Below are 17,468 nucleotides of genomic sequence, written 5' to 3'. Positions count from 1 at the left end.
TGATAGCATACACATTTAATGACCAACTCATTTACTAAACATTAATAGGAACAGCAGTACATTTTATTGAAGAATTGAAATTAATGACTTCTCTACAATTTTCACAATTTCTGAAGTCATCCTGTGGGTCGAATTGTACCCAATGTACCGAATGTCATAGTCTGTAAAACCACAGCTGTCCTTGGCTGGCAGGCATACAAATGTATACATTAAACCAAGTGTTATTGAACAAAACAGAGCATTTGCACAATAGTTCATAGTGTAATTCTTTAATATTTACAGTCATACTTTTGCCATAACATAAATTTAGGGATTACTTATTGTAAAATTGGCCTCTTGTAGTATACAGTAGGCTACACAAGATGGCTGATGTACCATATATATGTGCTTCCTTTATTTCACACAGATGTGAGTAGGTTAGTAACAGAGACGGTGAGACAGGATCACAGGGGTCTGATTTATGGATTATAAAGTCAACTTTTCAAATGCATTTCAAGTGATTAAAATGTGAAATGCAGATGGAAAGAAAGGAATGGATAACTGATCAATTATTGGGGACAGACAGTTTATTCATAAAATAAAAAAATGTTGTTGTGTTCCTGAAAAAGGGCCACACAGAAAACCTTCAAAACACCGAACAACCAAGCAAATGAATACAAATACTGGATAAACCCAAGATGAAAGTGCTTGTCAACTACAACAAAAATGTGATTGTAATAAACAGTAAACTATCTGATTATGTTACATGATACTATACAGATATAGGCATATATTACTCTTGCAAACTTTATAATTATTATAATATTTGTATTTTTGTGCAATGTTCAACAACAACTTACAACGATGCGTTTTGGCAGCAGGAAAAGTTACTGTTTAATAGGATGTGAGCTCTGGGAAGAGGCGAGAGAGAGCGGCTTTCAGTGCTACAAGTTACAAGGCCTATATACAAAGACAGTCAAAATGCACCAATTAGAAAAATACATTTTAGAGCAAAATATGTAGAAAAGGAAAGAAAAAAATAAATTAAGTCCTTTGAAAAAAAAAAAAAAATACAGCAAATAATGTGTATACAATTTTTTATTCCATTGTTGGTTGCAAGTCATTCAGTTGGCTACTACTTGGCATTACCTTCTACTGTATTAGTATATGATCCAGTGTTGACTCATTAAGTAGGATATATAGTGAAATAACATGGACACCAAATCCATTTGTACACCAAAATATGCATACCGTATGTACAACTACATTAGGTTGTAGATATGAATACACAGAAGTACAAGAACTAGTGGGGTCAGATATAAGAAGTTTGTTTTGTCAATAAAAGAAGAAGACTAACTAAATGTTGTGTTCAAAAAACCTTGTTGTTCTATTGACTGTTGTGCTTCTTGCTTCTTGTCTTTGAGTAACAAAACAAAACAAATAAAAACTAGCATTTAGGTCAAATCATTTTATGATTTAAAAGAAAAAAAAATCTATATCCATGTGCAAGGATCTTGTCAGAATGATAAGGTGCAAAAGGAGAATGAGAAACAATTCCTTTTAAACAACACATTCCTGTCTGCATATGTTATGTTTATGAAAGAAAAAGTTGAAGGCAGTGATGACAGGGTAAATTTTAAGAGCACGCAGACATGCAACAGTGTTCAAGGAAAGGCCTGAGCATTGTTATTTCATCACAAAGCAGAATTAGGAAACCGATAGTACACTTCTGCATCTGTTTCTAGGTTTGTTTGCTGGTTGCTGGGAGTGTTGCCCATCTGCATTGCTCAAATAAATTGCAGTGTATCACCAACTTCAGACTGGCGGGCCACCTACTGATGCGGTCACACATTCTGTATTGAGAAATATAGCTGTAACACCTTGTTCCAGAAGTTAATTTCCAGTTCAGTTTATTTCTTCACGGGGTGTGGTTAAAGCTCCTAAGTTTAAGGTAGAAAAAGTAATCAAAATCCAATCATGGGATGTTTTTTTCATCTCTTTTAAAACCTTTATTTCACAATGATAATCTCCTGAGATTTCTTTTCCTCAGAGAGGGAATTAATGTCACTTCTTGCAATTATATTTGAGTAGCTAGTTTATTTTGTCTTTAAAATACATTTTAATTTTGTGTTTTGGTTGTTTTTATGTAAACATTTTTCTCCAAATTGTTCTTCTTAAGCTCTGAATATTGGATCTTCTAAAGTATGTACAGATAAAATTAAAAGAAAATGCATTTGTGGAACCTGGGGCCATTGTGAAGTGTGCAGTCACGTTGCAGCTCAATGTCCATAAGCAGGGCGTGATTTTAACTTGTCTAAGCAAAGGCTGTGTCTGCCATGTAATCCCTCAGCCTACTGCAGATATCTGTAAACCTTAAAGCAGTGGTTTCCGGAGTCGGCAACAGCCACATGTCCATCTGAGGTGAGGGCGAGCCCTTGGGGTCCGTACAGCGGGTCTGCTGAGGTGTTAATATAAGATAAGAAGGAACCTGTGCTATCAAACACCTGGAATATAGAAAAACACAAAGGTTACAGTTTCAGTGTTCATGTGGCAATAAACTATAGTGTTAGCATTCATTTAATAATCAAAAATTCACAACTCTGAAGGTATCAAGCTGCTGTTAATGGACAGTTCAATGTGCTGCTTTGCTTCATGAAATTATTATTTTTTTTATTATAAAATGTATCCTAATGTGACTTAATGTCACTTTTTCTTTGTAACTTCAATATTATTAATTTGCTGAAATACAAAGCTATATTTAATAAAATGACGTTCAAGCCGTATAGTTTGGAAGTTGATAGCAGACCAAATATAGCCCGTCTCACCTGTATTCTGCTGTTACCCCAGTCAGCTACAATGATGTTTCCGTTGGCGTCCACAGCCACACCAGTGGGAGCATTGAACTGGCCATTGCCTTCACCATGAGAGCCAAATTTGAACAAGAACTCTCCATCTGCACTGTACACCTGGGACAGGGAGTCAGTAAAAACACATAGACACGTTTTGTCTATATCCATGTGCACTTTGATACATCGCCATAAACTATATAGAGAGTATATATGTATCTAAAGGAAAGAATATACATTCATGCTCCAGATAATTAATCTTTTGAATGCAGGACAAAGCATGTCTTACCTTTACGGAATGATTGTGAAAATCAGTCACAATTATTTCATTTTTGTTGTTCACTGCAACAAAGTGCGGACCTGGATAAGGAGAGAGAGGCAGGTTGAGGTGGAATTTGATGAACCTGGAACAGAAACTGATTTCTATAGTTTGCACCATTACCTTTACTGTTAGTAGGCTGTTAAAACACAAAATTCACCTTGTTGTGCCTAAAGCTGCAATTATGAAACGTATTTAAATCAGATGGTTAGCGATGGCATTCTTTTCATGCTTTAGAGGCTTTATCGTGGTTTAAATTTTTTTATAGTTTTTTCAGAATGTCAAACTATTGAAAGGCTCAAGGCTCCGAGATACACCATCAACAATGATGGTTTATTAAAAAAAAATCATGGGTATTTATGTGAGCTGAGTTAGCCACTAATCAGCTCTGTAACTTCCAACACTGATTGTCTTGTAGCAAACAGGGAGCATCAGTTAGTTTCATGTCAGAGCAGCGAAAATTATTCACACTTCTCCAATTTTATAGGAATTGACGCAAAAACCACAATTAACTTGACAACATGTTCATTATTGTAATAGTAAGTGATAATTACAATGGCATGTACGCATCTCTGATTATTATTGAACAGGCACAGCTTTGATTTGTCAACAATCTGAGTTATCAGGAGGGCAGACACATGATCAAGGAGTTGGGTTAGACAGAGGGCACTGCACTGTGGGATTAAGGTTGCAGCAAGGCCACACTTAGTACTTACTGAAAACTGAGCCAGATTTATTAAAGTTTGGACCAAGTTTTTCTAGATTGAAAAACAAGAGGGAGAACAGAAAGAAAGGAAAATGGGTAGTCAGAGATAAAGGATAAGCAGAGAAGAAAATGGAGTGGGATGGCCCGCACCGGTCGCAGATTGTGGGGGGAGCAGGGGGCCTCTGCATCGCTGAGGTTTTACATACATGATTATACAGGCTTACATTCTTAAATATATTAAGATTTGAAATGTGAGCACAATAGTACATTATTGTTTTTCTCATACTGGCAGTAAAAATGTCAACAAAACCATTTATTGATAGTCACTTTTTTTTTATTCCTTTCTAGTTTTATTTACTGTACTTATCTCTTTCAAAATAAAAAATAATGAAGATAGTATCTATGGGATATTTTGTTTTGTCACATACTATGCTAAATATGTGAAATATCATGACAGATTTACTTTAAAGTAGACACTGCTGCCTCTCTGACAGATGGCATCATTCAAAGAGAGGGGATTGTTTGGGAGCTTCCTGTCAGTGTTACATTAGAGGTCTTTCTTTTCATACTTCTCACCTGCAAACTGTCTGTCAGACGTCCCCCTGCCTCCAAACTTGGTCACCAACTTCCCATTGGATTGAAAGATGAAGACACAGCATGCTTTGTTGTCCACAGTAATGATGTGTCCATTCTTGTCCACAGCGACACCCTTAGGACCCATGAGCCGACCTGCACCGATCTTATTCTGAAAAGGAAGGAAGACAACCGATTTTAAGAGGGAATGAAAGACTTAAAAGACTTTAGGATGTAAAATATATATAAAATATAAAAATATTTTTTTGTCCATTTTGATAATATGTTGTTATGTTTCACCTAAGAAGGTATAGTATAGTAACTAATAAATCCATGACAGATCATAGTCATTTGCAGTAGGGATGTTAATTATTAATAAAATACAATACAATAAAAGTTAAAGTTTGCCAAAAAGATTCATTAAAAATTATATTTAATTTGCCATATAAAATGGCATACAAAGTCATAGTACAGTATAGCATATCATAAAAATGACATTAAAAGACATAGTATTGTAAGTCATAAGAATGTTATCAAGTCATTATAGCATGTCATTAAAATTTCATAAAAATGTCCTAGTATAGTATCTCATAAAAATGTCACATAGAATGTCATAGTGGTGTATGTCATACAAAAGGCATAGTGTCATATGTTATAAAATTGTTATAACTAGAGACCCTTTAGAAATATGATCACACCAGCCATGACGCCAAATTGGGCCATGGCTGTAACATTGGGGGACCGATGGCCCCCTTCACACTTCTTAACCCCCTACTTCGGGCACCCTTGCTCAGACCTCACCCAAAGATACCTGGTAAAGTACTCAAAACAGCCTCTGTGGTAGTTCCTGCTACATTAGGTGTCTCCAAGCTCAGATTTTTGCCATGATGACACACACACACGAACAATACCATTATACTTGGTCTGTTCAGCTTATAATCATTTATGAGATCTCACCTTAAATTTGCCGTCAGAGGAGAAGATGCTGACCCATCGATTGTCGTAGTCGGCCACCACAATGTCACCGTTCATGTCCACAGTGACGCCTGTCGGTCTCTGCAGCTGACCTGGAGATCGACCTCTGACCCCAAAGCGCATCTTAAACTGTCCATCATTGGAGAATACCTGTAATTGGTTCCACCAAAGAGCCCCTTCTGAGTAAATTGTGTCATAATCACAGTACTATAACAGTATTTCTATTCTATGTGACCACAAAGGCATCATGGTTGCATTTTTCTCTCTGTCTGTCTCACCTGTATGCATTGATTGTTGCTGTCGGCCACCACCACTCTGCCGTTACAAGAGGCTGATATTCCTTGCAGATTTGTGAACTCCCCTTTTTCTCTGCCCCGGGAACCTGAAAAATGATTAACACACTCAGTAAATGTTCCATTTCATATGTTCACCTTAGTCTCAGTTTGTAATATTTTGCCTTAAAGGCTTATGCCAGTGGATTTGGACTTAAACTGTCTTATCCTACTGATCATTTTTCAAAACACACCTTAAGTGTTTGGATAGATTTTTTACCTTCCTGTAAGTGCAGGTTTCGAGTTCATGTCAGTACAGTTCAAAAATAAAAGTGCAAAGACTTGAAAGACTTACTTGAGAAAGGTAATCCTTCACAGTAAGAATATTTCACATTCTTTAATTTATGCAAGTAACATTATCTGTGCATGACAGGGACACTGACCTCCAAAACCAGAGAGTCAACATTTTAAGTGAGCAACCACCACATTCTCGCTATTACATTTCACAACATTTGTTTTCTATGTTTCATCTTCTGCCAACATACTGTAGCTTGTGAATGTGTTTTTTCTGGATGTCACCTCTTCTATCAAGTCACAGAAAGTTGATTATTATCCTGTAGGCTATTGGCATGATGTTAAAACAGAAGCTGCCTAGAGGGGAGGACGTCAATCTAAAAACTTGTTGTATGACTTAAAAACTAGTGTGCAGTGATGATAGTAACGTCTACATGGTACTTGGTTTGACAGATACAGTGTATGGACTATCTCTCCTGGATGGGTCATCTTTCTTACCCACTCTGTAGATGAGCTCATCCTCAATGGGGTTCTCCTTTTTCTTGGTGGTGCTGTACATGCTGGAAGGACGACGCACTGCTTTCTGCCGTATGTGGCCCACTGTCCCGCTGGGAGACTTCACCCTCCTCTTCACGTCATCTGGAGATTGTGGCACATCTGAGGGCTTGATCGCCCGCAGGCGGAACGGGCTGCCACGTATCGGCTGGCCGTACAGCAACAGGGCGAAAGAGTACTCTCCCTCAGAGCGTAACGTGTAGCCCACCTCATAAGTCCCATTCTTATTGTCCGCTATATCCGCCTCTGCAACACGGCTCCCGTCGACAGACGTTATCTCTGCTTTTAAAACAGCATTTCCTGTCCGCACCAACTCCCCATCCTGCAGAGAGAGGTCATTGATTCAATTTCAGAACAAGAAAAAAATCTGAATCTTGTTGTTCAAGCACTATGCACATGGTTGCAGCATCTAAGGCAGCACTTTCTACAGACATCACACTCATAATAATTATATTAATCCCTGTTAATTGACTTTGTGACCATGGCCATCATAGAACAACTGACCCCGTGCAAGAAAAAAAAGAGAAAAATAGCTTTATATGAATAAAAAGCTAAACTGAAATATGTGACTTAAGCAAATAAAGACACAACAGATTACAATCTATTAGCTTTATCCAGGGTTCATTCAACACATGTAGAAAATGGAAGTGAGGCGAAATATTTAAGACAGTACTTTGTCTTTTGTTGTCACAGTTATGGTGTGGTGCTGCCCAGTAGCTGCATGGCGGAGGCCCTCTCCTGTGGCGACCGAGGTGTGAGCGACAGCGGCTGTGGTGAGGAGAACTCCCAGGTTCTGAATGGAGCGTCGCAGACCTTCAGTCTCCACCTAGACAACACACAAGGTAAACAATATTTTCCACTGCAGAGTCCCTTATTGCTCTAAGAAGTAATATTTTCATGGTTGGCTTCATGATGTTTTTATTTTTGTATAATAACATTTTTTATGAGTTTGATCAGCCTCAATATTATTGAATATATATAACATTTATAAATATTTTTAAATTCACACAAAAAGTATCATTATGTAAACAAAATCTACATATCCAGTCCACAAATATAAGATTCACAAATATTTTTCTGATGCACACAAATATTTCTAGTTTAAAATAAAATAGAAATAGAAATCCACAAACACGTATTTAAAATTATAATGTTTCTCAAAACATATTTAGATGCGCTTGAAACTGCATTTACAAACTGCTTGTCATGTGCGAACTTCACTGAAAAAAAGCTAAATCAAGCTGTAATGTCTATGTTCTATAAAGTATTTTTCTTTCTTACCGCGATCAACCCCAGCCTACGTCAACAAGAGTTTTAAAACACCCACATTTTTTAAAGAAAAAAACATAATATTTCAATTTGAGATTATTAGGGCCACAAGCAGAAACTCTCACAACCCAAAAAGTAAGCCTCATTTTGTGACCATGTGGGAATATCAGATATCAAGAGCAGAGAAATAGTTTGAATCAGAATAAGCAACAGGTCATACCTGACAATCCAGGTGTGCATTCTGATGTGGTTTCTCTGGGAAGTCATGTCTGGCCAGCGCTGTTACCCGCTCACTCATCTGCTTCTGAACTAGCAGCACCTAAACAAGAGACACAAGTTGTTTTGTAATGAAGAACTCAAGCACATCCTGGTACACACTGCAACACAATTGATAGCTGATTCTCATATGTGTTGTAACTTGTAACCTGCTTGTAAATATTACAATCTGCCAGCCCACCTCAGTAGCACTCCCATGGCTGAGAGCCTGCTCAGTGAAATTGCAACTGCTCTGTATGTGTTCCTTCCCCTGGAGGAGAGATGAAAGCTGGGCCTGCAGGACCTGTGGTAAGGTAAGCGCAAAAGTCAGCAGGCTGAACTATGTTGACAGGAATGTGAGACATGTGGCAGGTCATGATCAACTCCTTGCAAAATGCTAATGTGGTTGGGCATCCGATAGACCTCTGTGCGATTGCATGTATCAGATGTGTGGATTTGTGAGACATAACCTTCTGCTTAGTGCTGCAGATGTTCTCCAGGTCTGTGATGAGGGACGTCTTGCGTTGATGCAGCGCCCGTTCCAGCTCTTCAAACGTGCTGGTAATCTCTGCCACCGCCTCATTCTTCCTTTCATTGAGCTGGCGGGAGATCTCAGTCACCAGCTCGATGGATGCTGTTAACTGAGGAAGCCTGCAAGTTGACACAATGTGAAATTTTCTTCCATAAGTTAGATTTTTTTTTGTTTGTTGAAGAGCTACCCTACCACTATACCAGGGGCCATTTGTTTTGACATGCTGGGCACAGCATAGCATAGGTGATCTTTGATGGCAGATGCCAGATCTGGGCCAAATGTTCCCAAACACCTGATGTGAAGGAGATATTGTGAAAGCTTTATCAAGGTATCAAGTCCCCCCACCTGCTAAGTATGGCATCCAGCTGTGTCTTCAGAGCAGCCTTGTGCTGTTCCACGACATCCCGCAGAGGAACAGTCACATGCTCCCGGTGCTCGCCCTCTGTGCAGTCCAAACACATGGCTGTCTCACACGACTCGCAGTAGAACTCCATCACCTGTAGAGGGAGACAAACTGAGTAATTATTGCTAAGAAATTAAAGAAGTAGGGCAGTGTTGGTGAGGTGAAGACTGGACTGAGGCGTCACAAAAGGGCTACCCACCTTTCCCTCGTGGTTTGGGCAGCAGAGGGGCTTCCCTGCAGCTGCAGCGCTGACTGACTCCAGGACACTACAGGCCTCCGGCCGTGAGCACTCTGGGTCTCGTTGAAGAACCTGGTTGAAAAATGTTTAAGCTTCATCATATTGCTATTTAGTAGTTTCAATTGACTTGTAAGATAATGATCTATTTTCTTATGTACTGTGGTGTTTTTTTTTTTCTTGGTATTTTCTTGGCATTTTTTCCTTTATTTAGCAGTGGACAATTATTGGGAGGGACGTAACAGTACATGGTACTACCCCAGATGTTTTTCTCTTTGTCTGAATTTCCTTGTAGTCTTTTGCTGACTTCATTCTCTTCCCGACATAAACACACATTCATATACTGCTATCCATTTGAGCCCCCTCTATTCAATACATTCCTTCCCTATAACTCAATGGTAACGTTGATCATCACCCCTACATGCCCAAGGGAAACCTAAGATACAATGCACATGCTTAAAAAGGGCCCCTTGAAAAAGAAAGATGAAATGATCTCAGTGTGCAAATATGTTCTCCCTCTGTTAAACACAAAAAGTGTCTCACAAAAACAGCAATGAAAGGAAGCACACAAATACGCTGTCCCATTTCCTTCATTATCATCTGAAATTATCTTAGATATTCTTTGCTATTAAGTCATCTGTGTTTTGTCTTTTGTTCCATGTAACGCACTTCAAAATCCTGTCTGTAACACATTTGTCTGTGTCTTGAATTAAAAAAGTGATTAAGAGTCAAACCTCCATGAGATTAGTGATGAAGAAGTTGTTCTGTAGAGCACAAACTCCTTTCTCTGGCAGGATGGACGTCTGCCGACACACTGGACACGAGAGCGTCAGAGATTCTGGGGGAATGTAGTTCTGGAGACAACTGGAGAGAGGGAGTCGACAAATAAAAGACAAGCAAGTATTAGAATATAAAATCTACCCAAACGATTATTTTGCGTTATACTGTCAATTTATCAATACAGCAGACAGAGAAGTGGAGGAAGACACCAGAGAGAGCCATGGTCTTATCACAGTAATTGAGAGACACTGCCTAAATAGTGCTGCTGTCACAACAAATAGTGGAAAAGTGTGAATCCGAGTCAATCCATGGAACACACAGCCCAAGGAGAAGACACGCACACTTCCTCTTTAAGTAAGTGAATCTGTGGTAAATCAATCTGCCTAACAGAAACACAAAGAGACAAAATACTTTAGGGAGAGTAGATGTTTCTTTATTCGTTTATGCTTCTGCGTGTTTGTGTGAGTGTGCATGTGTCTTGGATTCTGGCCTCATCCTGGTAACAGTCACACATCTATCCCAACTGCCCTACAAGCTGGAATGTGCAAGTTCAATCTATTTAACGTTAGACAACCTTCAAGCCAAGAACAAACCCACTGTCAGCAAAGTTCAGCTGCAATATGCAGATTACCAGACTGCAATCCTGGCCTACAGCCCGGCTGCCTTCCAGCATGTGATGTATGGTTGTTTTTCTTTAGCTTCTGTTATCACAAAATTGGCGGTTGACGCTGCAAGAAACCTGAGGTCAGTGCCGAGGATAAGTCTCTGTAGTTGTACACAAGGTTGTCTGGCAGCTTTTCGGGCTGCATGTTGACACCATTCTGTTTAATTTATTACACCAGAATGACTCGTATCAACCAAGCCTAAGTGCAGTCGTTAGCTTTTGAGAACAAGGGAGAGCTTTAAACAAAGTCTCTCACTGCTCTGTCAACACCACTGTAATGCTGGGGACCACAGCAGTGATTTGGTGAAAAGGTCTGTGATGGGTGAAAACTCATTTGAACTTTTATTGTAGATTAATCTGATCTGTCAATTTGTGGCTACTTGAATACTTGTTGGTTTATAAAATTTCAGAAAATGATATGTTTCTAGTTGTTTTGTCCAATAACAATAAAAAAAACAAAATGTTTTTGTTTATAACAAAATAAAACAGAAAAGCAGCAGATAGAACTGAATAAACAATTAACCGATAACCTTAACTTTCGAAAACCTTACTAACGGTTTAGCACTAATGTCACACATCCCATTTAAATAAAATATTTCCTTCATGTGTTGGAGTACAAGAGGCCACATGCCCCTACTGTAGGAGGATGTAATATATTTTGGCACCATTTGAAACAGCTGCACAGCCCATAGCAAACTCATGATCCTGATCTCAGAATAATGAGCACACAACCAGGATAATCACACAAAGAGTAAAAGGGGAGCAGAATTAAAAGGGATGCAATACCATACCAAACAAACTAGGCCCAGCATGGGTTTGCCAGTTCAGCGCTAAACCCCCCCTAAACTACATCAACCCATGCAGTATTAAAACATCTGTCTGGCAACATCATGTATAGCTCCAGACAAAAATCTGTTCACCTCAGCAGGGCTCCAGATCACATGCCATTCAGTTAAACCGGGGATTAAACTTGCCCTCGGGTGGGCGAACGCCCCCACATTGCCTGGAAAAAGGATTTATCACGTACTCTGTGTGGCTATTCAAAGTATTCAATAAATATTTGTTTTATCATAGGTTTAGAAGTAAACCAGTATGAAACATAATCCCAGTTATCGTCTGTACCTAACAACACGCCCCCCCTCTTCATTTTCCATCTTTCCACCCTGACCTACAACAAGCTTTCCAAATGCCTCCTCTGCTTGGCTCGGCACGAAAAAGCCCCAGTAAGTATTGCCTGAGGGGGTGTCATCTTTCCGAGGCACTGTAGATTAAGGAATTGTAATTGTGTCCTCCAACAATGAGCCTTTTCTTAGACGGTGACGGTCCCTGATGCTGTGGAATGCACTTACTGTATCCCAGTGGAGCCGGTGAGAAAAAGTGCTCTGAGCGGTTTAATTGTGGCCAGGGATTTGCAATAGATGAGGTTCCTCTAGTAGGAGACATGTAAATAAGACAATAATTCTTGAGTAAAAGGATGGGAGGATAAGTAGTTCTACAGGGAAAAAGCTTCAATGTTTTACATGTAGACAGTGTGAGCAGAGACTTGGGTTTGTGTCAGGTTTAGCTTGAGTGCATGTAATTAGGACCTTTGCCAGTTGTCATTCAAACAGAGAGCACAAACGTAAGTTACCTTTCACAGAAGGTGTGCAGGCAGGGCAGGACCTTGGGGTTGGAGTAGTGATCCAGACAAATGCTGCAGACCAGAAACTGCTTGTCTATCTGACGCACCACAGGGCTGGTGCTCCCAGCCTCACGCTTTGCCATGGCAGATGACATTTAAAGCCACGGACAATGACAGAAGTTAACCTGCAGAGAGACAGAAAGAAAAAAACATGAATATTTGTCTATATTTGTCCATGAAAGCTTTTATAGCGAGTGTCACTTTCAGGGCTGCTAATGCTTAGTAAACATACCACAGCAGGCACGAGGAACCAAAGTTATCAAAGCTGCTTAATTACTTGATAATAGTATAACATGTCCATTGTTATAGCGTTATTTCTAGGTTAATACCAGACAAAAGCGATTTGTGTGAAATAGAAGCAGTCCTGAGTGTGCAGACAGCAACCGATGAGGAAAAATCCGTATGGCCATGTATCTGGTTTTGATGAACATTTCAAATAACCCCAAAGCAGTAAAATAAAGGAAAGGTCTTAACTAAACAATATTTGCAGTCTGTGGTTATTACGAATCCACAACAATGCATTAAAACAAGCTTTCCTGGCCACTGAATTAAAAATACACATTCCTGACCTTGTGACATTCACACAAACACACACAAACACATGTGATTTAAAACAGATTGTGTGTTATTTGTGTTTGTCTTTCTTTCTATATATTTCAGTCACAAGTGAGGTCTCACTTCTGCTAAACTGTATTTGGGTTCATACTGCACTCCCCTACTACCATATTGTCTCTCGATCAAACCATATGCTTTTGTTTAGCATACAAAATGAAATATGAATTAAAAGACAATGTGTAATAATAATTAAAGAGTTTGATATATGGGTGAAATACTAACTTGTACATATTGGCCTGATTACAATTTACTGACGTAGCAGTTCTATTTAGTGGTTGAGTTTATTGAAAAACAACTGTGAGTTATAGCAAATTATAATCCTGCATTCAAATTTTGATTAAATTTAGTTTAAATATGAAAAAGATATTATGTTGCCTTTAAACACAGAATCATGTCAATGTATGGAATTGTTTTGTATGATTTAAATGTTACAAAATATGTCATGCCAGCACTGGTTTGAACTAGAAAACATACATACATGTTTTAGAACAAATGGAATAAAAGGCCATGCATACATGTCAATGACAATTTGAAATAGTAGCAAAACTCTGTGAGGTGACCAGAACAGAGGAGCCTCATGCTTTACATAATCTCATCCATTGTAAAAATATAGCTGCAAAGTTTGGATATTCTGCCTAGCAACACAAACCAGTGCTCCAACTTGGCCCACTTTCTCATTCATCAGTGCAAGCCTGAACACATGTGGCATAATAATTACTTTGGTATGTTAAAAGTTCTTCTGCAGCATTTTCACATTCATACACACACCATTTTTAACAATGACAAGAGGCCACGACATCCAATATTTGCTAGAAGACCGCGCCGCCTGACGTGACCCTCAGCTTAAAATTGCCACCTTTGATGAATACTGTGCATGCCCTCCTTTTTATCTCTGTGTTGCTAACTGGCTCCAGCAATGTATTCCAGCCACATTTTCTCAGTGGGTCAACACGTGTATTATTCATTTATCAGAGGCAGTGTCACAGCATGTGTCTCAAACAAACATCCAAGGCCTTAAGCTATATAGTAGGTATGAACATTACACACTCAATCACAAGGAGACACACACAAACTCTCTCACAAACACACTGATAATCATCATCCCCCACCAGACTCTCCCCCTGTGCGCACATCTGTCACTGCTGGATCTAATACAGCACTCAATCCCCCTATGTACCATCTAGCTCTTGACCTATTGTTAGTTGTTGCCCACTGCGCGCGCACACACCCACACAAACACAAACACACACAAAGGATCCAATGATCACACAATCTGTAGACTGGGAGGGTAAAGGTCACTTCTTAAGCTGCCAACCATGAGAATGACATGCCACATTCACACTCTGGAAACGATTACTGGTAAGTAGCTCATGTTTTGTCTAAATCTAAATGTGCATTGTTATCTTTAAACCCTGCGCTTCAAACTGGCACTTCAAGAGTATCCAGTTGTCTCTGTTGGATTCTGATGAAAAGAAGCTTGAATATATTTTGATAGAAAGTAGAATTAAAGAGGGATCAACCACAGGATGTACCGTATAGTTTCTCACACTTCTATGTCATTCTCTGTCTGTGCTAGAACACACTGGTAATAATATCATCTGTTATGACATCTGTCTAAATTTAGACACATGTATTAATGGTTAGGCAAGGAAGCAATGACGGTGGAACTAAAAATAAGATCGGGGGACTGTTGAATAGTGGGTGTGTCTCTTTGTTTAGGATTGGTTATATTTTAAAAAACAGTTTTATTGGATGGATCAAAGCAAAAAAAAAAAGAGAATCTCAGGTCCAAAGCTGTAAATCCCAAATAAGAATTATGTCTCAAATCATCCGGATGAAAAAAAGAAGTAGCACAAAAGCTAAGACCATCTGTTCGTAAGTAAGTCACAGAGAATTTTAAAAACTTAGTTCAGCTGATGCATGAAAGGCCTGAGTCTTTTACAAAGCTGTTGTATGTTCCAGCTTTGCTATAAAGTTTACGGGAACATACAAATGCATGCGTGCATGTGAATTTCTTCCTAATGATGAGCATGTTTATAGTTATATATTCAATACACTGTGTTTTGACAAGTTCCCCAACTCCATTCACGCCAATTTAACTCCTAAGTAGGCCACAATACTTAGAGTTGATGCTCTAAAGTAACCATGACCAGTTAACTGAACGGCTTGGGAAATTAAAAAAACGAGTGAAGACGTGCAGATGCAAGGCTCTGCAGTTACAGACAGCAGGGTGGGATAAATCCCAGGCAAGACTACAGGAAGCTTCAAAAATGATGCATGAGAAGACACATCCTGCAGAGAGCTGTCAACTAATACCATCAAAATGAAATGTGTTATAATTCTCCTGGCCATTATATGCACACTAATAACAGCAGTAATGTTGTCGGTGACCTACGCCTGACTAAATCCCCAAACTCGCAGGATTATAGCTTTTGTATGTGTAACTAATTGTTTGTGGGTGCGTTAAAGTGCATGTATGAAGCATGTTTGTTTGTGAGAACGAGCTAACACCCGCTGAGTTCCTGCTGGATTAACTTGAAACAAAAGTAAGTATTTTATTTGTCTTATTTAGAACTGATACCTCTGCTGTTGTTTTTTACTATACAATAGGATCATCACAGCTCATGTGTATCTCTTATAAATATAAAGTGTAAATGAAAAGAGGGGGAGGGGAACGACGGGAAATATTTATTTTTCTTCCCAGTTCATCAAGAGGACAGGAAAAGGGACAGAGAGACAGACAGTTTAATAAGGAAAGGAATGAAGACAGCTAAAGTATCAGCCCCTCAGATCACTGTCACACACCTGTTCAGCTATGAATATGTGCTGACAGCTTGGACAAACATCCAAACTCACACACTCCTCTCTGGTAACAGCTGAGCAGATAATGTAAGGTTGTATGCACACATAGAGGAGGACAAACAAACACACACACACACACACACACACACACAGAGTTGACGAAAAGACTACCTACTGTCAGTAGTGTGGAGTAGATCAGCCTAGAAACAATCCATGGCAGCTCTGTTTTCCCTGACCCACACAAGCACGCCCACTTCCTCCCTCGTCTCTCCCCTCGGCCCTGCTGACCACTCTTCCTTTTCCCCTTTTCCTTCTGTTGCCTTTTTCCTTTTCCACCACACACTGAGAATATGACGGTATGACGACAGAGGGTGGGACCGTAAATTCAAAAGTCCCTCCTACTGTCAGTACTGTTTACAAGCATGAGCTGACTGCATACCCTCCGACTGCCGCGCTCTGATTGGCTGGGAAACTTAAACTAGCAGGGATAAGGGATTGCATCATAGGCCAACAATTTGTGCTGGCCAGAGGGAGTGAGAGGCAAAGATTGAAACGGACAAGAAGAGGAAAAGACCAACTGTCAAGACTTGACTCCAGGAATATGTTGAGTAGAGTTTTAATCTGCTTCATATTTATTTCATTTGTGAAACGTGCACACCAAAAACTGTGATGATTAGACAAAGAAACAGGGGCGGTTCTTGAATGCAGCTTGCTCCTGATAACAAATTTAAGACAGCAGCTGACGGGTGACGATCTTCTCAACATTTGGATCATCTGGCCTCCAGTTAAAGCTATGAAGAAATATGGCATTGCTTAGCCAGCCAAGTACACACATGCACACTCACACACACACACACGCAGAGCAGCCAAATAAAATATAGTTACATAATTCATGATGTCACCTTTAAAAAAACACTTAAAATTCGAATTTGGAACACATGCCTCTCCGCTTAGCATTATATTATCAAATTACACATATGCAGGGATTAAGAAAAGACCTTTAATACAGAAAAGGGGATTATCACTTTGAATTTCAAGTGAAAATATCTTGTCTCAGGAAATTTCCCTTACACGACCCGTCCTTGTGAGATGGTCAGAGTTTAATCCGGTGCAAGAGGTGATGATTCTCTTACAAAAACATCAATCTACAGTTAATCTGTGCGAATTGGATGCAGTCATATCTCCTCCCATGCTTCCGGCTCTGCTCCCTCTACGCCCACCTTTCTAAAATCCCATGTCCTAAACGCACAGGCCAGACTGCTGTTGTGGGTGTAACAGGAAGTAGAGGATAAAAGCATGAAAATACCACTAAGAGAATGACCAGTGGCGCTGCTTCACATGTTTTTTTTAATATATATTGCTGCAACGCTTGATAATAGTTACAAGATCTGATGATTCTTTCCAATCCAAAACTAGAGAAAGAGTATCTGACACGACCAATATACCAAATGGAGCACTGTCATCCCTGCAGTGAACGCTCCAATGCATTATTGGTTTACCGTTGTGCTTTCTGCTGAAACGACAGTTTTATCAGAATATACGACTCCTATTAAACGAGGGGAAGGTGAACCACCAGTGGACCCCACTATGAGTCTCCTGAAACTAGTAGTACACATAATATAATGGGACTATGTATGAAAAGACCACAGATAATCACCCAAAAAAACCTAATCCTGTTTTTTTTCAGAATTTGGTTTCAAACTAAATACGGAT

The 17,468-nt window shown here is 39.4% G+C and overlaps 1 protein-coding gene across 2 annotated transcripts; it reads right to left on the bottom strand.

The window, feature by feature from the left end:
• Positions 1 to 215: 215 nt before the first annotated feature.
• On the bottom strand, positions 216 to 16,176 carry trim3b (tripartite motif containing 3b). 2 transcript variants are annotated; one of them, XM_054625335.1, is made up of 17 exons: positions 15,931 to 16,176; positions 12,288 to 12,463; positions 9,948 to 10,077; positions 9,178 to 9,288; positions 8,921 to 9,072; positions 8,514 to 8,694; positions 8,246 to 8,347; positions 8,009 to 8,107; positions 7,193 to 7,345; positions 6,463 to 6,841; positions 5,677 to 5,780; positions 5,381 to 5,548; positions 4,427 to 4,595; positions 3,861 to 3,902; positions 3,115 to 3,185; positions 2,805 to 2,945; positions 216 to 2,483 (listed from the first exon to the last, which is right to left on the bottom strand). In XM_054625335.1, exons 2-17 carry the CDS (start codon positions 12,431 to 12,433, stop codon positions 2,331 to 2,333), a joined length of 2,301 nt encoding a protein of 766 aa, XP_054481310.1. In that variant the 5' UTR covers positions 12,434 to 12,463; positions 15,931 to 16,176; the 3' UTR covers positions 216 to 2,330. The 2 variants fall into 2 exon arrangements, with proteins under 2 accessions (XP_054481310.1, XP_054481309.1); XM_054625334.1 differs by lacking the exon at positions 3,861 to 3,902 and having other exon boundaries at positions 15,931 to 16,175.
• Between the last annotated feature and the right edge of the window lie 1,292 nt (positions 16,177 to 17,468).

Source organism: Anoplopoma fimbria, chromosome 24 (genome assembly GCF_027596085.1).
Source record: "Anoplopoma fimbria isolate UVic2021 breed Golden Eagle Sablefish chromosome 24, Afim_UVic_2022, whole genome shotgun sequence".
Lineage (NCBI taxonomy): Eukaryota > Metazoa > Chordata > Actinopteri > Perciformes > Anoplopomatidae > Anoplopoma > Anoplopoma fimbria.
The sequence above is the reverse complement of the archived record's forward strand: the minus strand, read 5'-3'. Positions and strand labels throughout refer to the sequence as shown.